This window comes from Magallana gigas, chromosome 3, assembly GCF_963853765.1.
Source record: "Magallana gigas chromosome 3, xbMagGiga1.1, whole genome shotgun sequence".
Classification (NCBI taxonomy): Eukaryota; Metazoa; Mollusca; class Bivalvia; order Ostreida; family Ostreidae; genus Magallana; species Magallana gigas.
In genome coordinates this window covers 54,207,825-54,232,095 of record NC_088855.1, presented here as the reverse complement: position 1 = coordinate 54,232,095, position 24,271 = coordinate 54,207,825, and the positions used below count along the sequence as shown (strand labels likewise).

The window sequence follows — 24,271 nt, the reverse complement described above, 5'->3', positions numbered from 1 at the left end:
ATGTTGTTTAGTATAAAACATTTTAATTTTTGCAGGAAAAATTGAAGATGTATATACCGTCACTGATTTTTGTTTTAATCAATGCATTACAGCACAAACCAGAGCTGAATATGTACATCATTGTATCAAATATGGCACTGATAGTTCGTACTTATCTGAATATGTACATCATTGTATCAAATATGGCACCGATAGTTCGTACTTATCTGAATATGTACATCATTGTATCAAATATGGCACCGATAGTTCGGTCTTATCTGAATATGTACATCATTGTATCAAATATGGCACCGATAGTTCGGTCTTATCTGAATATGTACATCATTGTATCAAATATGGCACCGATAGTCCGTACTTATCTGCATATGTACATCATTGTATCAAATATGGCACCGATAGTTTGTACTTATCTGAATATGTACATCATTGTACCAAATATGGCACCGATAGTTCGTACTTATCTGAATATGTACATCATTGTACCAAATATGGCACCGATAGTTCATGGTTCGTACTTATCTGAATATGTACATCATTGTACCAAATATGGCACCGATAGTTCGTACTTATCTGAATATGTACATCATTGTATCAAATATGGCACTGCTAGTTCGTAGTTATCCCTGAAGCAGAATGAGACCACAATTAATTAGGACTCCAAAATTTTAGACAGCAAGATAACTGCACAAGTACAGCATTATCAGCTTGTTCATACTGGATTCTGGGGTTATAGAGAGGTAAATTTTCGTGGAAACATCGAAAGATCGAAGCTGATTAATCTGCTGCACAATACAATCTTATTTTGTTTAATGTCCTAATCTGGAGCACACAAACAACAAGAAAGATAACTCTTGCATTGTTTTAATGATATGAATTTTACTGAATGGAAAGTGGAAAAATCTGTTTTCATGAACAGTCCATGCATACAGATAATCAAATATTTCATTTCTATATTACTCTTTAACTGTAAATATCAATTACCCAGTATTGGTACCCATTGAATACCTGTCCTTCCAAATGATATTTGTCACAACAAACAAAATCTGAAAACTTACATGTATATCCAATGATGAAATCTTACTTAGTACAGTCTGTATGTTAGGGAAAGTTTATGAATTTTTTTAATCAATTTGTACACGAAAAAATAGGTCATTAAAACTGTTACATGTCAGAAAGGTTTGGATTCCCATTCAATGGAGGCAGTTTGAATTAAGCGGTCTCTTGTTACAGACACAAACAAACATACAAACAGTCCTATCCAGTGTTTTTAACATTGATGCCAGCTTTCACTTGGCTATTGTTGTCCACAACTTTAAGGCACTGGTCAGCAAACTCCAGAAATATGGGTTCCTTCATAGCCCTTTCCATGTCTTTTGCTGGTGAGGGTGAGGACACAAGGTTGGTCATCAGGGAGCGGAGATGGGGGTTCTCCAGGGTTACCAGAAGGTCAGGGTTCTCCCCTAAACATAAACCAAACTGGTCAATTACATTTTTATTTCATTTTTATTCAAGACCTAACCAGTCCAAAAGAATAAAACAAGAGGCCCATGGGCCACATCGCTCACCTGAGGAACAATAGGTATGATAAAATCAGCTTAATGGAGTCATAATGCAAACAATCTGGACAATGTACAATAATACATGTAGATCCTGTATAAATAAAATCCATTTTCCCCCTGGATATTCTTATGTTTTTAATCATTAGTCCCTTTTCTAACAGGATGATTTTATAGTCATATCACATGTTGAGTATTGCAGTTCTCAAAAACATCCTTAACAATTGTTCATATATGGGATATCAAGCTAGATCAAACTCTGAACCTTCTTGTGAGGCGAAAGAATTGTCCTGGAGCCAAAGTCTTAACAATTATAAAGAATCATCTGGCTGATTAGTTTCTGAGAAGAAGATTTTTAAAGATTTACTCTTTATATTCCTATGTAAAACTTTAACACCCCCCCCCCCCCCCCAATGTGGCCCAACCCTACCCTTGGGGGTCATGATTTTCACAACTTTGAATCTACACTACCTGAGGATGCTTCCACACAAGTTTCAGCTTTCCTGGCTGATTAGTTTCTGAGAAGAAGATTTTTAAAGATTTACTCTATATATTCCTCTGTAAAACTTCGACCCCCCCCCCCCCATTGTTGCCCCACCCTACATCCAGGAGTCATGATTTTCACATCTTTGAATCTACACTTGTTGAGGATGCTTTAAAACAAGTTTGAGCTTTCCTGGCTGATTTGATTCTGAGAAGAAGATTTTTAAAGATTTACTCTATATATTCCTATGTAAAACTTCGACCCCCCATTGTGGCCCCACCCTACCCCGGGGGGTCATGGATTTGAATCTTTGAATCTTTGAATCTACACTACCTGAGGATGCTTCCACACAAGTTTCAGCTTTCCTGGCTTTCTGGTTCTTGAGAAGAAGATTTTTGAAAATTTCTTGAAATTTTTCATTAATTTCTAATTATCTCCCCTTGAAAACGGGTGTGGCCCTTAATTTTCACATCTTTGAATCCCCTTTGCCTAAGGATAATTTGTGCCTAGTTTGGTTGAAATTGGCCCAGTAGTTCTTGAGAAGATGTTGAAAATGTAAAAAGTTTACGGACAGACGGACGACAGACAAAATGTGATCAGAATAGCTCACTTGAGCTTTCAGCTCAGGTGAGCTAAAAATGAACATATATGATAAGATGGTTTCTATAGTCTGTCCTAGCCTCCTAGGTTACTGTTTCTGTAAGTTTTCATGCTTTGCAACGAAAACAATCATAGATTTTACTCAGAGAAATCCACAAAAACTATGATTGATTGAATGAACAATTTAAAAAAATGTACTGCATAAATATCTCGGGAAAGAGTATAATTACTTTGCAAAACTTGGTCATTAATGCATTTTTTGAAAGATTTAAAAATGAATAAATATAACTCAGTTTACTTACGCAAACACTGAAATGTCTCAGGCAAAACTCTGTCTTCTGTTTCTTCAATACCTAAGTCTGGTATATTTGTCAGCAATTCTTGTGATTCTGATAGACAAAAAGCCATTTACCTCCATGATAAACAAATCTTTCAACATACATGATATACAATATGTACAATTTATATTTTCTGACGCTGAAAAATACAATGAGATAGGTGGCTTCAGTTTTGTGAATTACATGTATTTCTTTTTTGTCAGTATTCTCTAAAATATTTGTAAGAAAATATAAACACGTTTTAATCTGAAGGGTCATAAAATCTTTCAAGCCTAGCTGTAGTCTATAAAATATCAAATGCATGCTGTAAACATAAAAATAACTTTAATTTTTTTACCTGTGGCATTTATTATTGTGTTGTCTGTTTTGGAAAGCTTCTGATGGCAGTCATTTTCTTCATTAAAAAAGTTCTCCTTTATTCATTCATTCAATTATAATCTTACAGCTGATCAAAGATAAGCTTTTTTTTATTCAGATCAAAGGCTAATGCAGTAAACCGTTAAGAAAAATTTATTCATTTTCTTTAAAAAAAATATAATGAAAATTTTATAATCAGACAACAAATCTTTGGAAACACAGTACTAGTATTCTGAGAATAAGTACATGTAAGTAATTGTGTTGTTAAATTATATTACCTTATATTATTATGGTTAAACATTTATTCTTAATTTCGATTTCATCTCTGTATAATATATTAATAATAATAATTTATGAGATACGTATAAAACCTACCTTTATGGCTCTTGAAACAGCTGACAGAACAACTTTTAAAAAAAAAAGGTTAGAAATCACCTAACGAGTAACGATATAGGACAATTAGCACAAATATATGTAGTTCTAATCAGATTATTTTGAATTGTAAAGTAACTGTTTATCGATATAAAATGTCACTCCAGTACTTACTACTTTATGACACATTTCGGACACTTGTATTTTGATATTTGGTTCTTGCAGATTTCACACACTTGTTTCTCTTTACTGGCCATGTTACTTTCGATTTGATATTATTATAGACAAGTTGTACATTGAACTGTTCAACATGTTCGTGACAAGAAATTATCAATAGGATAATTATGTTAATATTCCATATACTGTCATTTTTTTTTAATAAAATCATTTCATATAGAAATTAGGGGAGAGAAAATGGGACGTGATTTGTTTTCTGGCCGAATATTTTAAGAACAAGTTAAAGTAGTCCCTTTCGCTTTCCTTTTTACGTTGGTGTTGTTGTTATGGTTGTAGAAAGATTTGCTTTCATTCGGTTGTTATTAAAACTATGATATAAATCTATATTTATTAGTTGGTTTTTGTTTTTAAAGGTTAGTATCGCACATTGTGGTTAATGACGAAATATCGAGAAACATCTCCAGACGCACTTTCATAATATTGTGCAATGACACTGGTTAATACCGGTACATAAAAACATGTATGGCAGATACTGGATATTTCATGGAAAGCAAACCATTTACCACTAAAGTCATTAAGCTTTTCTGTGTTAAGGAATGAGTAATAGAATTCGCTGTTTTTCTAAAGGTGGTCATAAAATGGATAAAGATAACAAGGGCAAGAAGTCGGAGAAAGATGAACGCCTCTCTAAGCGCTTGTGTTATGTGCTGAGATATGGAGCTGTGAAGGAAGGACTCACGTTGTATGAAGGAGGTAATGTAATTATCATTAAAAATTCAATCCACAGGCATAAGCATGGGAGAAAACACACCAAAAGTCAAAAAATATTTTATATTGAATTATAGTCATTATTGAGCATCTCCTTGCAAACATATCACAAATGTTTTCTAATGAGTAGAATCTGAAGATTAATTTGTTGGGAAGATAAAAAGATATTTATGTGTTTAATTTGTACCTAGCATTCGTGGACCTTGATCAGCTTCTTGAGCTTCCCCTCATGCGACATCACACAAGACAGGAGGTCATTGAGGAAGCAGACATTTCACTGTCACACAGAGGAGCGAAGAGGTTTGAAACGAAGAAAGAAAATGGAAAATTATTAATCAGAGCATGTTTCTGCAGACACTTTGAAGAGGTAAAAATGAAAATCTAAACATTTTTCACTTCAGTAAAGAATAAAACCAGTCTTACACATTGCTCATGAATTAAATTTAAATTCTAGAACCCCTATCATGAGGGATCTAATGTACCAAAACTATCAGAGGCCTGTATTCAGTTTGTGTGTACAAATCTTCAAGAGTATGATCTGGAGGATTTTCCAGATGAGCATCTTATCAGGTAAGACAAGAGATTCCAGAAAGTATTAGATACCTCTTTTATAAAACGTGTCCCCTAATAAGACCTATACTTAGCCTACATCTAAGTTCAAATACATGTACCTTCACATTTATCTTGCAAGAGGGTATCTCTTTTTATGATGATTTCCAACTCTTGTAGTAAAATGATTCAGAAGATGAAAAGACAGAGCAAGTTAAACAATGCAGCTCTGAGACAGCTCTTGGTTCCAGTTCTGGAACATCTGGATCTGTCAGGAGTCTACATTACTGACAGCACTCTGAAACTGGTGTGGAGAAACTGTTCAAACCTGCGAGTCCTCAGTTTGAAGGATTGTGGGTACATCATGACCGACAGCATAATGGAACAGCTGGTCAAGGTAAAGTGAGAGGATTATTTAAGTTACCTGTATATAAAAGCAAAATTGTCAACTTAGCTTCCACCATGCAAGTTTTGTTTGGGATTATTGAATTGGACTATTAACTTGGAAAGGTTGATTGGAGAGAGTCAATTTTGTCCAAGTAACACAAAACACAGCTTCTGGTATTACCGTAAATGAATTATTTACACTCTGAATTTAATAAAGAGAATTATTTATGTTTTTAAAAACTATTATCCATTCCTAATTGTTTCTCTTTCAGAAACTGCCTCATCTTGAGTCATTGAATCTGTGTGCGTGTAAACATCTGACGGACAGATCAGCATGGGCCCTGTCTAAACACGCCCATAACCTCAAAGAACTCAATCTCAGTTGGATTACGACAATTTCCGAGACATCAATCATCGACATTATGACGAACTGTTCACAGCTCGTGTTTCTAGATATTTATGATCATCGAATATCACAGGACAGCAGAAGAATCATAGCTGACATTGCAAGAGAGCGGAAAATGAAAATTGTACTTAAAGGTATAACAGACAATGACATAGCCCCAGAAAACCCATGCTCTCTACTGCCAAATTTTGGAAAGGTCTGGTAAAATGTTTTCAACCATGTTTCTTGGCCTTGCATATCATGGTCTCTTCATCTGAAAATCTGTGCTCTGCTGCAAGAGTTCAAAAGCAAATGCTACATTATGGCATCTCAAGGCCTTAAATCACACTCAGGTACAAATGTATAAGTTTTTGTTGTAGTCATTCTGTGATATGTGTAAATAAGTTTTTGTTGTAGTCATTCTGTGATACATTGCCCCTTGTCTTTCAATTTAATTCATGAACTTAAAATTAGTGTGCAAAAAAATATTTTAAAATTGTAATTAATACATGAATATATATACTGTGTGTGTGTGCATGTGCGTGTGTGATTTCATTTGAAATTGCTGAGATGTTGATTTTATGATTGAGACACATATTTGTTTATCTGTGTATGTTATCCTGTATGGCTAATGAAAAAATTATATCAGTTTAACTTAAAAAAAAAATTTCATTTTTATTTTTTTTACTTTTTATTGTCAACAGTAACAAGAAAAGGGTATTGCCCTCAACGATGATGGATCAGCAAAGTTTTAGGTGACCAGTAACTTCATTAACCAACTTTTCTGGGCCTGAAATTTAAAACAGATACCAGTATTAGAAAATAGAACAAAAAGCATAGCAATCTGATGTTTTGAAGGCATTCAAGTATGTCACAAGAAGAAAAATAATTTAAATTTTGTGGCATATTCTGTATAGCTTTAAAAAGCAGGAATATTTTGTACTCTGAAGTACTGGTTCATGTATGGTAGTTAAATCTAAATATTAATAAATACCGGTACTGCAAATTAACTTCTGTTTGCAAAAACTTTATTTCGTTATTTAACAGTGATATACTATTTGGACAAATGCATGTCATTTTTTGCCATGAACTAACGTACATTATAGATAATCTTCCACAAATACAAGAAAGAGAAAAAAAATTGCATGAATACTGTTTATGATGACAAACTTTTTCATAAACCTCAAATTTATTAGCTGCTGCACATAAAAGGTTTGCATGAGTATTTCTAAAGTACATGTAACAGGTCGGGTACACTATCTTATATGGATAGCATTATTTAACACGTGACAGCTAGTATTTTCGGCAAACAGATTCTCCAATCCAGTGAATGAGTTGCAATGCATGACGGTCTATAACGTGTTTACGATTCAACAAACGCACCTGGTATTTGTCTGTTTTATACACAATATTTAATTGCCTGACGGAATGTTTGTACATCTTGATTTTTACTTTAGAAGGTAAAAAAGGAAAGATTATGTACCATTAACTTTGCTCCATGCTCACATTAAAAAATACTGTTGTTTTAGTTGATTAATTGTTGCATCAAAAATGATCAGTATCAAAAGACTGACAAACAAACACATACAAGTACAAACATATTTTGATAAGAAAAAAACATCACATTTGTGTATTGGTGACTTTATCATTGTGCACTAGAAATAAATACAGGTAACTGTACATTTTTAACATACGTGAACAGCCACGGTAGTAGAAATGCACAAATATACAAACGCAGAAGCGCAAGCTATATGCAGCATAAAGTAGTTTGTCCGTTAAGCATTCTGATGAATGTCCCTGAAGAAAATATCAACGCGCGTTCTACTAATGTTGTCCCAAATATGGGGTATCACGTGAAAAAAACAGTACCCACTGCTTTTAATTCAATAGGACGTACCTCTCTTTTGAACATTGACAATGGGGTATTTAAATAGGTTGATTTAAGTCCTCATATGCAATATTTTTTAAATGTGAGCATAGAAATTGGAGTTCAGACATAATTGTCCATATTACTTTCATAAATTCTGAAAAATCATTCAAAATGAGTTTCCAAAGGACAATTCAAAATGGTATATATTTTCAATACGCTTTGTATATACTGAAACTTGTAGTAGCCTACAATGCCTTGCAACTCATTTACCTGATTGGTTTGTTGATAAAAGTAAACAGATGCCTAATTTAGTATGCAAATTTATGCCGACGTCACAAAATATAGTGGTCTCGACCTGTGTAATAATGTGAGAGATTTCAATACTTTAATTTTTTAAAAACAAATTAACATTAAGAAATTTTACCTGGTCCAACTCCCAAGACAGTTTTGGATCCAGGAGCAATCTGTGTGCGCCCTGCATCTCGTATCAGACTGCCATTCAGTCCCAGGGAGCGGGCTTTTTTGCATAAATCCAATCTAAAACAATGAATCAAAATAAATTTGATACACAACCATGGATTTGTTAGATATTGTACATGCATGGCAAAGCATTGATTGAAAGTGTTAATTACTTACAGATCTTGTTCCGAATCTGTCTTGACTACGACCTTTGGTTGACCTGTCATCTTCCATTTGTTGTACATTTCTGGGTTATTCCTGGCCACAAACTCTGCAGCATGCACTGCAGCATGACAGCACTAAAATAAACAAAAGTATAAGCTTTGGCACCCCCACCACCAATTTAATAACCTCAATATATTTCTCGGACTAAATCAGGGAACCAATATTGCTATTGTAATAGGAAAGGAGGAATATATATTGAAAACATATGGCTGGACCGGGAATCGAACCCGGGACCCCTGCAACTCTAGCCAGGAGCTCTACCACTGAGCTATCCAGGCCGATATCCACATTCCATATAGCCCCAACTACTACATTCCTCCCTCCTTAAATGATCTTCGCCCTCAAAGATCACCCCAGGTTCTTCCCCTGGCAGTTAACCTGTCAGTTCCAGGGGCAGGTCATGGCACCAAATGTAATAGGAAAGGAGGAACATTGAAAACATATGGCTGGATCGGGAATCGAACCAGGGACCCCTGCAACTCTAGTCAGGAGCTCTACCACTGAGCTATCCAGGCCAATATCCACGGTCCATATAGCCCCAACTACTACACTTTCCTCAAAGTCTTGGCTTTCTATGTACTGGGGTTTTTTTTTGTATTTTTGTACTGTAAATTTTTAAAGAGCTGTCAATCAAAGAGATGTCAAGATATTATCCATGTGCCGTCACATTCATAATGCTGTTCATAAAATATCATTGTCTGTATTGAAGTGTCGAGTTTGTTGCTCTAAAAATTCAATTACCTGTGCAGCCATCTTCCCTTTTCCCATTTTGAGGTCAGTCCGCATAACCAATACCAGTTTATATTCTCCATTGTCTGATAATAGGGGTCCATTCTAAAAATCAAACATATTGATTGCATTTCATCATGGACGTTTTATACCGATTAAAACAATGAATAATATTTACGTATTAATTATATATCAAAAGTATCATATTATGATGTTATGTCATTATGTGATGGTTATTCTTAACAAAATTGTTAAGCTTTACGTCTATCAAATTCACGTCTGGATAGGGTATCCTCCTCAAGAAGCGTCCTCTGATGAACCAACCCACAACGAACCCGAGGCCTACACCTATCGACACTGCCACGCCCACGTCTTTACGATCCATAGCGGTTTTACATACCCACGAGCTTGCTTTCGTTGAACAGTAAACAAAGCCCGAGTTTCCTCAATTGTTTTGATTTTCTGCACGTGGTTGCTAGATAAGATGTACGCAAAAAATTCGATTATTTGTTACAACACAGGACGACTCTATTTTCCGTTGTACACGTGCCAACAAAGCACTTAGCACCTGAAGGGGAAAACAGAGGGGCATTTTCCTCGTAGGAAACATTTTCCTGATATATTTTGATACCAAAAAAATGAATGGTCATGGAGTTGCCACCACATGCACTGGCGTCGGAAGCAAATTGAAAGTGGGGGGGCTAGACTAATCCTCTGAAATATTGAGAAAAAAGTAATTCCCAAAATCATGGAAATCCTAATCCATGGGGGGGGGGGGGGGGTATACCTATATTTCCCGTAAAAAAAAATAACCCAACAATTTTTTTTCCCAAAATCATGAAATTCCTAATCCGTGGGGGGGGGGGGGGGGGGGGGGGGGGGGGGGTAGTATGCTTCTGAATCCAACTTTTCAATCTTTCAAGGTAAATTTAGAAACAATAATCTTTCCTGCGAGAAAAAGTGGGGGGGGGGGGGGGGCTGAACCCTCTATTATGCTATGTTTCTAATGGTAAGGTATAAATTTGCAAAAAAAGTGGGGGGGGGGGGCTAAGCGCCCCCCCCCCCTAGCCCCCCCCGGTTCCGACGCCTATGACATGTATAAAATTGAAAAGAATAGAAAATTTTAAAAAAGTGAAATCGAAGCCAGTTATAGTACTCTGTCTGTCTGTCTGTCTGCCTCCTCTCTCTCTCTCTCTCTCTCTCTCTCTCTCTCTCTCTCTCTCTCTCTCTCTCTCTCGGTTTTTTCTTCTTTAATTGCGCGTTCGTTCCTAAACTGGGTGCATGTGTTTGTGTTGGCGCCAAAATATACAACAGTTAAAGGTTGGTCACTTGATCAAATCAAGTGGAGCCCGAAGGGAAGTTCATATCCCAAACTTAAGTTTACATGTAAAATTACGTTTTTGAAATGCAAACGATAAGTGCGTGCAGTGTGACATCACGCATTAAAAAGCATTGCGAATAATTGGCCACATAAATATATTCTAATTTTTTAAATCCAAACCAAAAACCAGTGTCATTAGATTTGAAAGGGTTGAAAATTCTCAATGCTGAAACATTGTTCCGACCTTTTCTTCTCTGATTAAATTAAGAGTCAAGCCTTCTTTGTGAAGTGAAGCATGCAACTGTGATGGTTCAGATTGGAATTCTGTGCTGACAATATTATACATGAATTCTGTATTAATTATCGACGAAAGCGCATATTGTTTAAATTGTAATTTAGTTAATCAATTCTTTTTAGATAAATATATTATTTGTTCAAATTTTAATGCATGGAGTGTATTTATAGAACTTCTACCCACTCCCCGCTTTCGATGGGTCGTGCGGATATCGTAAAAGGTCGTATCAAGACATTTAATGTTTTGTTTCTCATATTTATGGCACGCCAAATTCACAAAAATGAGCTAAACATGGTTTCACAGTCGATAAACTAGGTTTATCGACTGTTAACTATAGTTTACGGATCGTAAACTATAGCTATAGTTTACGGATCGTAAACTATAGTTACCGACGTTAATCTATATTTCACATCTGTAAACTATAGTTAACGCGATAATCTATGTTTGACATCTGTAAACTATAGTTAACACTGAAAACCATCATTTGCGGTTGTGAAACATAGTTTATCTGATAAATAGGGTTTTATGATCAGTAAACTACGGTTTACAAATCTATAGCACGCCAAATTCACATAAATTAGCAAAACATAGTTTCACAGTCGATAAACTAGGTTTATCGGCTGTTAACTATAGTTTACAGATCCTAAACTATAGTTACCGACGTTAATCTATATTTCACATCTGTAAACTATAGTTTACGAATGCAAATCTATGTTTTTCTGTCTGGAAATACACGTTAACAATAGATTTTGCTGATAAATATAGATTCACATCTGTAAACTATAGTTTACATTCGTAAACTATAGTTTAGAGTTGATAAATATAGTTTCACGTTTGTGAAACTATATTTATCAGATAAACTATGTTTTACAATCGTTAATTATAATACAATTTGCATTCGTGAACTATAGTTTAGAGTTGTTAATCATAGTTTCACAATGGTGAAACTATATTTATCAGATAAACTATGTTTAACAATCGCAAATGATTGTTTTCAGTGTTAACTATAGTTAACAGATGTGAAACATAGATTATCGCGTTAACTATAGTTTACGTACGTGAAATATAGATTAACGTCGTAAACCATAGTTTTCGATCCGTAAACTATAGTTAACAGTCGATAAACCTAGTTTATCGACTGTGAAACATTGTTTAGCTCATTTTTATGAATTTGTCTGATAAATATAGTTTCACGATTTGTGAAACTATAATTAACAACTCTTAACTATAGTTTACGATTGTAATTATAATTAACAAATGTTAATCTATATTTATCAGCAAAATCTATTGTTAACGTGTTTTACAGATAGATAAACTATGATTATCATTCGTAAACTATAGTTTACATTCGTGAAATATAGTTTCACAAATGTAAACTATAGTTAACGAATCGTTAACTATAGTTTAGGATCCGTAAACTATAGTAAACAGCTGATAAACCAATGATAAACCTAGTTTATCGACTGTGAAACTATGTTTAGCTCATTTTTGTGAATTTGGCGTGCCATACATATTATGGCCCAACTCGAGTGCTGAACTGACTTTGTGTTTTTGAAATAGATCTATGCAAATGTAACTGCTCTAAACTATACAAGTATACTTTTTATCACACTGTTCATCACTTGACTGAAAACAGGGATAACTTTTATTAACATGGGAACCCTGTGTGGATAGACAGATGGTCTTATAGCTGAGCATTAACAGCGACCCAACTTTTCAGGTGTAGATAATTTTACCTGTAGAAAATGGCGGCCTCTTTGACATTGATTTCTCTGGGTTTTACTTTTTGGACATTGAATATAGGATATTTTACCGTGTTAGCTACGGCTGATGGGGACTTTGATTACGATGCTCTTCCAGGAACACAACATGAATTCAAAGTACAAGTGAACGCCGGGAAAGAAGAATGTTTTGCCCAAAAGGTGGCGCTTGGAGCAGTGTTCCACGTGCAGTATGAAGTATGTATTCGCAACAATTCTTTTTGCCGTGGTGTCTTTTGTCGACTTAATAGGGTGCGACAAGATGTGGAAAAAAATGTCCAGAAAATTGTTTTATTTTTGTAGGTGTTGCGTGGTGGGGATCGCGCTATAGATGTGGTTGTTATTGACCCCGATATAAAAGTTACTGAACATGATGCATCTAAAACAGAGGGACACATAACATTCAAAGCAACAAAAGAGGGTAAGTTATACACTCAGTAAAAGGACACGATTCGATAAATCTTTTCAACGAGTTTCGCGATAAAGGGTATGTAACATATATGTTAAATGATAAGTTACAAATATTTTAGCTGTAAGTGTGATATAGTTTATATTGACGGTAGATGTAATATCGATAGTGGTCAAGAAAAATAAACAACGGAGGAACACACCTACTGTACGATAGAGAATAAAAGTGCATGTCCGATAGAGTGCAAATTACATGCGTTTACCATAGTATGGGGTTCCTATTCATAGTTTCATTACATAATATCTACCAGATAACGCTTATTAAAGTTTAGATAGATGACGCTTTTTATAATTTAAAGCTGTTAATCGTAGTTTACAAATCGTTAAAACGTAAAATTAGATGAACAATGCTTTCAAATCACAAATGATTGTTTTCAAGGATGATTACAGTTTACACTTCTGAATCATAAAATTTTTAATTATAGCGCTAACTATGGTTTTTCAGAAGTGAAATATAGATAAACGTCGTTACCTATTAATAGTTCTTTGTACGTAAACGTTAACTTACAGCAAATAAGGTACATGTAATAGTGTATCAACTGTAAAACTACTAGTATGTTAATTGAATGTAAATGTAAAATTATAAATCTCCATCAGAAGTTTGTTTTCATTTTGTTAATTTTCTTGAATTTTCCCTTACGTCGATTTAAATTTTACTTCCTTGACAAGAATGTGCATTTTCGATAAAAATCGTCGAAAAAAGTTACGGAACCTGTAATTGGGGATAGGCAGTATAAAATGATATACATATAATCGTATATTTTTAAATTTTTAATTTTACTTTCTCTTGATTATCTTATACCTTCCGTAACAGGATATTTTCAGGTGTGCCTAGACAACACACCTTACAGGTTTTCAGGTAAGCTTGTGTATATCTACATAGTGACGTATATCATGGAGGAATGGGCACAGTACATGGAAGAGATACAAAGCGTTAGTCTGACAGCTCAGAACTTCTCTGTAAGTAAAACTTCTCTGATGAATAAACAGGATATAGTTTTTAAATATACATTTAACTGAAGAACACAAATGATGCGCCCCTGTTCTTCCAGCGATCGCTGACCGAAGTTCAGACCTCAATAGATGCAGTCAAATTCCACCAATCGGAGAGCCGAATGCATGTGATACGGGACTGGTACCTAGCGACTGGAAATAATCAACACATCATGTATTGGTCCATCTTTCAGATCAGTGTTATCATTGTGACGTCATTCTTTCAAGTGTTCTGTCTTCGTCGATTATTTCGAACAACAGCAGTGACACCAACTTCCAAACCTAGGGCATAATCTCATTTTGCTATAAAATCTCTACTGTGTCTACATACCATAAGAGTTGACGGACTATGAACATTGAAAATTGCTAACTGACCAATAAGTTTTTCCTCTGATTTAATATGTGTTTGAAATATGAATATGCGAAACAGAAAAAATCTGGTCAAGATTTTACATTGCATATTATATGAGGTTTTAACAAACACGTTTTAAAACAAATATGCTAGTGTTTAGTATCTTGCCAATTTTAATAGACAGATCAATGAAGGATATTTGTACGTATGTTAACCTCCGACATGTTTTCACCTGAATTCTCGAGAATTTAAAGGAATAATTTAACATATTAGTTGCATTGTATTGACTTAACCCAAACATATATTAACCAATTTGTAATTTTTAATTTATTTTCCTTATCATTTGATGTATTGATAATAACATGCTTGTATTTTCCCCTCCTTTTTAACAAATGAAATGTTAGTAGTGTATCAATGAAAGTAACGTTGAGCTTGTTCCTTAGTGAGTTTATTTTTTCAAAAACAATCCATTTTGAAATATTAAAATAAAATGATCATGTTCAAATTTTGGTCTTTTGGAAACATCATTTCATCAAAGTTCATCATGCCTGTAACAGATACAAGATACCCGTGTCATACATGCATAAAATTAATAAATTAAAGCTTAAAATTATACGTATATCTTCATTTGCTCCATTTGAAAACATAAAATTGGTCATCAAGATTGAAGACATTTTTGTTTTACCTGTCGTCTACGTAACAGCCATCAACTGAAACAGAGAAGAAAGTTTCTCGAGTCGTGCTCACGTAACTTCATTATTTAGCATATGCATTAACATGTAAATACAAGTATAAAACTGCAGCATTTACTTTTTATGTTAATAGCTTCTTGCTTGGCTTTATTTAAACACAGTAAACGGCAACTATTTCCTCTTTAGTGGGCTTTGTAACATGTACACAAGATCTAATAAAAATTCGTTATACACCAGTGTGTCACGTTGTTGAAAATACTTGGAGGGTGCAAAAACAAAATTTACACTATATGACATCTTTCACCACAAGTGCTGTTATCGATAGTTTTCATATGATAATAACAAAACAATAAGATTGTGAACATAAAACCAAATCTCCGATTCAAAAAAACAATTATTTAGTTAATTATAATTATTTCTTTTATTTAGTTACAAGTAACTGCAGCCGTTACTTCTTTACTGAATGATTTATATATTACATGGAGCAGCAGCTGTAGACTTTATGGTTCTGTCCGGACACTTCTCCCCGTCACATGGCCATCTTTCCATTCTTTGCGTCTGGCTGTTGTAGAATGGGCAGTGTCCTAGATACAAGAAGGGGCATGGTCAAAGGTAACATTGATGAGGTAACATTGATGACAGTCATTTAATTGATTTGCAGAGGGTCTAATTTTTTTTTGGTTACATTGGTGATAATGGTTACCTTAATTCCAAACCCAAACTCTTACTAACCCTAGTCCCAACCCTAACTCTAAACACAAAATCTAAATAACCCGGTAACCCTATTCCCAACCATAACTCTAACTCCTAACCCAAACTCTAGTCCCAGCCCTTACCTAACCCTATCCCTAAACCGTATTTTGTTACTATTATCACCAGTAACCACTGTAACCTAACATAATTCATAGGAGTTTGTAACTCATAAATGATTGACATTTGTAATCAATGTTACTGGTTAAAACTGGTAAAAGTCAGTTCTAATTTCAGGCCATGTATGTTACATTCGTGTTTATGGTTTTTAACGAATATTAGTTTCAGTTTCTTTATCTGTTTCTATCTATTCTATGTAAACCCTAACCCTAGGTGTGTCTACATAAATATTCGATCCAAAGAATAACAACATGACTATTAAACCGTAGATGAAAAAAATACTACTTTGTTTCTAGCTATCTTACTTTCACAAAAAATAATCTCCTTTTTTTCTTTGAAGTACGTTTTATAAAACTGGACCCCTTCCCTATGTATGAACTCCTCTAGCTCCAAAGGGCAAATTCCTGGAGCTAGGTCATAATTTGAAAAACCTTGGATTAAAAACCTAACAGAAAGCTTCTCTTAATTAATTAATATGGCTTATTTGATATCTCAGAAGATTATTTAACAAGCCACCTTGTAATATTTTCATTGTCTTTTACTTATTCCCTCTTGACAGACGACCTGACAATAGAAAAAAAAAATTAAAAACATTTTACCAGATGGTGGTTTGTGCCAAGTTTGGTTAAAAATTGGCCAAATGTTTCGAGAGAAAAATGATAAAAATGTAGTTTTAAAAAAGGAAGCTAGGGGGTAACGGCGACAGTCACGACATCAACGATGACAACCACAATAGACAACAGACATAGTCTGAAAGGCTCACATGAGCCTTTAGTTAAGGTGAGCTAAAAGGCTTTGGAATCAGTAAAGATACTGGGTATTATAAATGATGTTTTTTTATGCATATTATTGCCCCATACAATATCTAATTTCATTACAAAACGGTGGGTTTTATAAAAACATATTTTGTACGCATTTTTCATGAAAATGTACAGTTTAAGCACATAAAAATTAACGATATTTCATATGAGACCCCAATAAGTTATGAAGGTCATTTTGTAAAAGTTTCGATTAAATTGAATAATTTCTGACCGTTTTACCGCCAAATATGGACGACCAACGCTAGAAAAATGAGTCAAAAACGTTAACGTAAATGGACACCTTGGAGCACCGGGCGTCATAAAATTTTGTGTGCACGCAGAAAAATCTCCGATGGAGACCAAAATGTTCTTAGATGCTGCTATTTTTATAGGGCAAAGGTTTACAATTGGAACCACAATTGGAATTGAAGGTTTGAAACTGGAAATACTGATATCTTGATCTCTTGCAGCACCCCGACCTCCCCCGCCCCCCCCCCCCCCCCCCCATACAGCCTGGATCTTGCACCTATGAATTTCGCATTATATGCTTATCTGAAGTCGAAACTGCGTGAACAGATATTTTCGGACCTAAATGATCTACGATATGACACAAAAGGAATTATACAAAATATTGACAAATAATGGTGGGACATGCGTTATATAAATGGGTTAATGGCATGAAAAGTGTGTGTACTAAAAGATGTTTACTTTGAAAAAGAGTGACAGGTTTAAATTGTCTTTCAGTAGTTTGACGTCACCTGACGTCGTGGAAATATGAAATGGTGCGCCGTAAATCGAATTGATGCAAAACTAAATCGCTGTATACCGGGTATTTTGAAAACAACGTCGAAATCCTATGATTTTTTGCATACTTATTTTCACTTGATAGTATTTTTATAAAAGCATACGTCATCCTACAAAGTACACAGTAATTTTGCCGTAAATTACTTTGTCCGCGAACTTTTCTAACACTTCCTCGTACATGCATGTATCGCTTACATCATAATATCCAAGTAAATCTTTTGTTATTTTACCTGCTTTACATTCGTAATAAAAAGACTAACATTACACAAATGGCATACTAACTAGTATGGACAGCCTACAAGAATTCCAACGCCATACAAAAGTGTTTAAACTTTTCTTCTTTACTTTTATACATTCAAGTGTTTTTTACCTTTCGGGATCTCCTCTTCCCGAAGACAAACAAAGCCATGTATGCTTTGTTCATTCATTAGACAGTGTCCTTTTTGATTTCCGGTACAGAGGTTAAAGTTTATTTGATGATACTCTGACAGGGTCATATCTTGACATGTTTTGTCATCTTGAAGAGGTTGGAAACCATCACATTTTGACGTTGTAATAAGGACCGAAATTATCAAAATAATAATCATGGTTGTGACCTGCAAAAGATAGTTTTCGGGGTGTTTTTTTCAAATGTTTGTGCGTTTATTTCATTTCGGATTTATTTTCAATAACCCCAGCAATAAACCCAGCAAGTCTTATTTGTTATTTATATCACCCAACCAGTAATGCTTATTATGCTTCTCCAAGCTATAACAATAGCAACCGAATGACCAGTAATTTCATTTACGGGACAAGGTCAAGTTTCAATCAGGCGAATTCAAATTTTGTGCAAATTCGAATAAAGCGTACGACAATTATCAATTTAAAAGTCTATCTTTAGATCATAAAAATCGACATTAACATAGGTGACGTAACATACAATGCCAATATTAATCAAAAGGCACAACATTTGAAGTCGCCTGATTAAAAATTAAAAAAAATACATTTTCACAGCAAATGTCATATTTCAAGATCCCTGTTTTTACACTTTCAATTAAAAATTAAGAAAGTTGTAATTTTAATATCCGTCAGATATTGGTCATAGATCATGCCTAACGTATGGTACGTTCTTATTTCGCAAGCTGAATTCTTTTCTATTTTCTAAACATTTTTCACCAAGATTAGACATTTTTTTTTTAAATTTTCAATATTTTGAATAATATATAGCATACTAAACAGAAACAATAAATAGCTGAAATATCATCCTTCTGAATTTCAAACAATAACTTTTCTTTGTTATGTAAACGAGGCCAGTGCCATGTTTTTGTTTATGTTGGTTAAATATATCGGTAAAAGTTCTTTTTCAAACTAATTGCTCCATCTGCTTATTCGTTTTGAACATCAATAATAAGTTCCTAGCGGTTGTCACATTCATTTTTAGTAAAAACCCAGACTTTTCTTTCCAAATGTCTAAATGGTAACAAAAAAATGACACAAGCTTTGTTTACATAACAAATAATTGTAAGTTTTATATCCCTTCTATAACTCGAGGACTTGCACTCAAATTTTGGTTGACTATTAGAAATGCCTGAATTTTAATCATTGAAACATAAAAATAAATTTTAGCCAAAAATCCCGACCATGCCCTTTTAATTGCTGTTTATTTTTAATAGATGAAATGATAAATATATATATATAAAATGCGTTGTATGGAACTTTCAACTTCATTGGATATAAAGATCATGCTCTGTATATTTATTTATCATTTTTGTTTACAGTGAGTACTAGTCTAAAACTTTCTTTGGAGACGGTAACGATTTTACAAAATGGAAGAGCTAACAAATAAACAAATGGAGCTTGAAGCTATCAGAAAGAAAAAGATGCAGGGTCAGTGTATTAGGGCAAATATTAAATAGACAGAAGATGGAGAGAACCACGATATTAAATATTTCACTTCACTCTAATCAGGAAATTACATAACTAAACAAATACCTCTAGTAGTTAAGGATGAAGTTGACACAGACCAGTTTGAAATTTAAGATAAAACAAAGATAAAACAAAATCATTTCATGAAGATTTATACAACAAGAGGCCCATGGGCCACATCGCTCACCTGAGGAACAATAGGTATGATAAAATCAGCTTAATGGAGTCATAATACAAACTATATGTACAATAATACGTGTAGATCCTGTATAAATAAAATCCATTTCCCCCTGGATATTCTTATGTTTATAATCATTAGTCCCTTTTCTAACAGGATGATTTTATAGTCATATATGCTGAGTATTGCAGTTCTCAAAAAGATCCTTAACAATAGTTTATATATGGGATATAAACCTACATCAAACTCTGAACCTTCTTGTGAGGCCAAAGAATTGCCCTGGGGCCAAAGTCTTCACAATTATAAAGAATCATCTGGATGATTAGTGTCTGAGAAGAAGATTTTTAAATATTTACTCTATAAATTACTATTTTATACTTTGACCCCCCCCCCCATTGTGGCCCCACCCTATCCCCGGGGGTCATGATTTTCACAACTTTGTATCTACACTACCCGAGGATGCTTTCACACAAGTGTCAGTTTTCCTGACTGATTAGTTTCTGAGATGATTTTTAAAGATTTACTCTATATATTCCTATGTTAAACTTTGACCCCCCCCCCCCATTGTGGCCCCACCCTACTCCTGGGATATTGATTTCACAACTTTGAATTTACACTACCTGAGGATGCTTCCACACAAGTGTCAGCTTTCATGGCTGATTAGTTTCTGAGAAGAAGATTTTTAAAGATTTACTCTATATATTCCTATGTAAAACTTCGACCCCCAATTGTGGTCCCATCCTACCCCCAGGGGTTATGATTTTTACAACTTTGAATTTACACTACCCGAGGATGCTTCCACAAAAATGTCAGCTTTCCTGGCTGATTAGTTTCTGAGAAGAAGATTTTTAAAGATTTACTCTATATATTCCTATGTAAAACTTCGACCCCCCCCCCCCCCATTGTGGTCCCATCCTACCCCCAGGGGTTATGATTTTCACAACTTTGAATTTACACTACCAGAGGATGCTTCCGCAAAAATGTCAGCTTTCCTGGCTGATTAGTGTCTGAGAAGAAAATTTTTAAAGATTTACTCTATATATTCCTATGTAAAACTTCGATCCCCCATTGTGGTCCCATCCTACCCCCAGGGGTTATGATTTTCACAACTTTGAATTTACACTACCTGAGGATGCTTCCACAAAAATGTCAGCTTTCCTGGCTGATTAGTGTCTGAGAAGAAGATTTTTAAAGATTTACTCTATATATTCTTTTGTTAAAATTCGACCCCCCCCCCCCATTGTGGCCCCACCCTACCCCCGGGGATCATGATTTTCACAACTTTGAATTTACAATACCTGAAGATGCTTCCATACAAGTTTCAGCTTTGCTGGCTGAATAGTTTCTGAGAGGAAATTTTTTAAAGATTTACTCTTTATATTTCTTTGTTAAGCTTTGATCCCCATTGTGGCCCCACCCTACCCCCGGGGGTCATGATTTTCACAACTTTGAATTTACACTACCTGAGGATGCTTTCAAACAAGACTCAGCTTTCCAGGCTGGTTGGTTTCTGAGAAGAAGATTTTTAAAGATTTACTCTATGTATTAATATTGCAAAATTCGACCCCCCCCCCCCATTGTGGCCCCACCCTACCCCCGGGGGTCATGATTTTCACAACTTTAAATCTTCACTACCTGAGGATGCGTTCACACAAGTTTCATCTTTCTTGGTCTTATGGTTCATGAGAAGAAGATTTTTGAAAATTTCTCGAAAATTTTCACAAATTCCTAATTACATGTATCTCTATTTGCAAAAGAGTGTGGTCCTTAATTTTCACAACTTTGATTCCACTTAGGCTAAGGATGCTTTGTGCTTAGTTTGGTTGAAATTGGCACAGTGGTTCTTGAGAAGATGTTGAAAATGTGAAAAGTTTACAGACAGACGGACGACAGACAAAATATGATCAGAATAGCTCACTTGATCTTTCAGCTTAGGTGAGCTAAAAAGTTACCGTTGTCATAGTTCGGTGGGATTTTCCCATCATAACCGTCACAGATCTCGGTTAATATTTTTTCCCTGTCAAAAGAGAAAACATGTCATGTAATGTTTTAGTTAGTTTTAATATTTAAAAAAAAATAGATTAAAGGATGAGAAAATGTCAGAGAAAAACCTCTTATTTAGTTTGAAAAGTAATCTGTATATGCAAAATACTGTTCTAAAAATGACTGGTTGTATTAGAAATGATATTTACCACGATATACGTGATTATTTGTAGACACTAAATGTGCGATGTATGATGATGATGATGATGATGATGATGTTATAATGAATATGTGAATGAACTTGATTTTAATAAAAGAAAAAAAAAGAAATCAATTCATTTTCTGTGGAAATGGTGTAATGTTTTTCAAATTGTTAAATGGAAATTGAAATGAAAGAAATATATGAAGTGGATATTTTAATTAATGTCTCGTTTGAATATTGTAAAGTATTTTAAACCGTGTTTCAGAAGCTGAAAGAGCTGCAGCAAGTCATTTTTGTAACACATTTTTACAAAGCATTTACACAAATCAAAAACCTAAACTGGAAGCTATAATGTCTTTCTTATAGCTTCATCTAGTATTTATAATCAGTGTAGTTTGACAAAGATTGTCTCCATTATCAAATCTAAGTATCTTAAATTTTGATAAAATGCTATTTATAATTTTACAAATAATAGCCAAGTTAAACAAAAATCAGAGCAAAAGGATTTACCGTATTTAGCGAATAATTAACGATATGTTTAACTAAAATTTGACGATAGCAAACTCACTTGAGCTCTAGTGAAATTTTTTATCCTGTATCCCTTCATGTATGACGCGAATATATCAAATGTTTCCTACTTGTGGCGCATTATGGGTTGGTCAGGGAAATAGGCTTCAGCAAATTTTTCCTAAGCATATATTGTTTGGCTAGTAAACAATTGTTGCCTGCAAGCTGAGCAGTCAAAAGACCCAGGTACAGGGAACAGCTCATTGTGCTTTATTGCACTCGGCCGTTGTTTTACTGATTGACGTCATAGATAATTTGGTAAATAAAGAAGCTAGTGGTATGTCTTTGTAAACTTATAATGCCTTTTTTAAAAAACCGATCATGTCTCATACAAGCAATCAATAATTGAAAACTTACGTTGCAATCAAAATGAAAGTTGTTTTAGATACTTTTTGAGGAACGAACTAGGAAACTTTCTATTAATTATATAAGACGTTGAAAAAAATAATTTGAATTCAACTTTTGAACAAAAAATCGAAATGTGTCTTTCTATTTATGTATTCCCAAATCATCTTTTGAAGGAAAAAAAACAAGTCCAATTTTTTAAGTTTAATAATGTATACTCAATTCCAGATTATCAATTAATAAAAACAATTGTTGGTATTACAAGAACATATACATATTTCAACAAATTACTATTCATGATAATTTGCCAATAATAAGTCTTTATCTTACCTATAAGTTAAAGTGTCCGTTTATGAAATATACTGTTTGATTTTGTCTCTTTTCAAGTATATATACGTGTTTTGACAGGCTTGAGGTATCCGTTTAAATAGCAGGGTAATCAATAGGTGCACCAATTTGTTATTAAAGTTAGAAAACAGGGTACGTGCATTTTCAAAAACGGACCATAGTATCTGAGTAAGTTGGTCGTTTAGAGCCAGGTATTAGATTACATGCTAAAATAAATCGACTGTTACGTTATATACTGTGTCCAGTTAAAGTGATAGAATATATTTATAGAACTCAAATGGACTGGAAAGTTACAGTAAAGAATTACAAATAAAGCAAGTGAAAAAGATGTGTTGCCAACAAGAATGACAACCACTAGAAAAAAGTAACATCGCTGTCAGGAATAAGCCACATCCTCTGATCCACCAAGAATTTAAGGGTGCCATGATTTAGGATCAACATATTTTTAAATAACATATAAATACATTAACAATAGAGCTGGGTACAGGAGAAAAATATTATCATTTTTCACGTTCGTATCTAAGTTACACATTAACATCAATATCAAATAACTATGAACAGATTTGTGTGGGTTGGGGGGGGGGTAATAAATTCAAATTGAATATTATGTACAGTTACTCCAAGAGTAATAAAACCCTGTTCAAGTATTTAATATTCGAACAGTATATACATAGATAAAGTGCTCAAAAATAAGATATTTGCTCAAGATATAACTTGGATGATAACGAAACGGATACTTACGTTCCAACTGATTCATTGGTTAACGCTGTCAATGATTTGTAAACATTTAAATGTTTGAAGAACTTGAGATGCTGGCCTTTTTTTAGTGGGGTTATATATTTCAGACATTGACTTTGCATTGCATTTTATTTCAAAAATTCAAGTTGGACATCAGATCTTAGACAGGGCTCTTTATACCACGAAATCTACATATTTTTTTATTCATTGATAGTGTTTATTCATTGAAATAAATCAATAGATATCTTCAAGGAGACCCTGACTTTTAAGTGACTTTTTGTTTTCTATATACAATGTTGACGTTTTATGATACAGTGGTACCGATTTCGATAAAATTCTTTTATAAAATTAATTTATTGACTCCACATTAGATCTACTATATTATTAAACTGAG

At 34.1% G+C, this 24,271-nt stretch overlaps 5 protein-coding genes across 9 annotated transcripts; 2 read left to right on the top strand and 3 right to left on the bottom strand.

Annotated features, from left to right (window-relative positions):
• Positions 1-845: 845 nt before the first annotated feature.
• Positions 846-4,003, bottom strand: LOC105332045 (zinc finger HIT domain-containing protein 3). The gene is made up of 5 exons (XM_011434475.4): positions 3,882-4,003; positions 3,711-3,742; positions 3,316-3,372; positions 2,943-3,029; positions 846-1,460 (listed from the first exon to the last, which is right to left on the bottom strand). Exons 1-5 carry the CDS (start codon positions 3,962-3,964, stop codon positions 1,255-1,257), a joined length of 465 nt encoding a protein of 154 aa, XP_011432777.3. The 5' UTR covers positions 3,965-4,003; the 3' UTR covers positions 846-1,254.
• A 160-nt stretch (positions 4,004-4,163) lies between these two features.
• Positions 4,164-6,645, top strand: LOC105332044 (protein AMN1 homolog). Of its 3 annotated transcripts, none has more exons than XM_011434472.4 (6): positions 4,164-4,297; positions 4,512-4,637; positions 4,844-5,019; positions 5,107-5,222; positions 5,382-5,598; positions 5,861-6,645. In XM_011434472.4, the coding sequence occupies exons 2-6, from the start codon at positions 4,523-4,525 to the stop codon at positions 6,197-6,199; spliced, it is 963 nt and encodes a 320-aa protein (XP_011432774.3). In that variant the 5' UTR covers positions 4,164-4,297; positions 4,512-4,522; the 3' UTR covers positions 6,200-6,645. The 3 variants fall into 3 exon arrangements, with proteins under 3 accessions (XP_011432774.3, XP_011432773.3, XP_065936463.1); XM_066080391.1 differs by lacking the exon at positions 4,164-4,297 and adding an exon at positions 4,357-4,390; XM_011434471.4 differs by lacking the exon at positions 4,164-4,297 and having other exon boundaries at positions 4,319-4,637.
• Positions 6,646-9,745, bottom strand: LOC105332046 (peptidyl-tRNA hydrolase 2, mitochondrial). The gene is made up of 5 exons (XM_011434476.4): positions 9,519-9,745; positions 9,269-9,361; positions 8,480-8,601; positions 8,268-8,380; positions 6,646-6,763 (listed from the first exon to the last, which is right to left on the bottom strand). Exons 1-5 carry the CDS (start codon positions 9,639-9,641, stop codon positions 6,714-6,716), a joined length of 501 nt encoding a protein of 166 aa, XP_011432778.2. The 5' UTR covers positions 9,642-9,745; the 3' UTR covers positions 6,646-6,713.
• Positions 9,746-12,401: 2,656 nt separating this feature from the next.
• Positions 12,402-14,816, top strand: LOC105348837 (transmembrane emp24 domain-containing protein A). Its single transcript, XM_011458404.4, has 4 exons — positions 12,402-12,830; positions 12,936-13,053; positions 13,915-14,060; positions 14,153-14,816. The coding sequence occupies exons 1-4, from the start codon at positions 12,618-12,620 to the stop codon at positions 14,384-14,386; spliced, it is 711 nt and encodes a 236-aa protein (XP_011456706.3). The 5' UTR covers positions 12,402-12,617; the 3' UTR covers positions 14,387-14,816.
• Positions 14,817-14,871: 55 nt separating this feature from the next.
• On the bottom strand, positions 14,872-23,249 carry LOC136274115 (uncharacterized). Of its 3 annotated transcripts, none has more exons than XM_066080394.1 (6): positions 23,122-23,249; positions 21,647-21,711; positions 17,982-18,207; positions 15,617-15,721; positions 15,131-15,155; positions 14,872-14,993 (listed from the first exon to the last, which is right to left on the bottom strand). In XM_066080394.1, the coding sequence occupies exons 2-6, from the start codon at positions 21,677-21,679 to the stop codon at positions 14,978-14,980; spliced, it is 405 nt and encodes a 134-aa protein (XP_065936466.1). In that variant the 5' UTR covers positions 21,680-21,711; positions 23,122-23,249; the 3' UTR covers positions 14,872-14,977. The 3 variants fall into 3 exon arrangements, with proteins under 3 accessions (XP_065936466.1, XP_065936465.1, XP_065936464.1); XM_066080393.1 differs by lacking the exon at positions 23,122-23,249 and adding an exon at positions 22,448-22,630; XM_066080392.1 differs by lacking the exons at positions 21,647-21,711; positions 23,122-23,249 and adding an exon at positions 22,448-22,633.
• Positions 23,250-24,271: the final 1,022 nt, after the last annotated feature.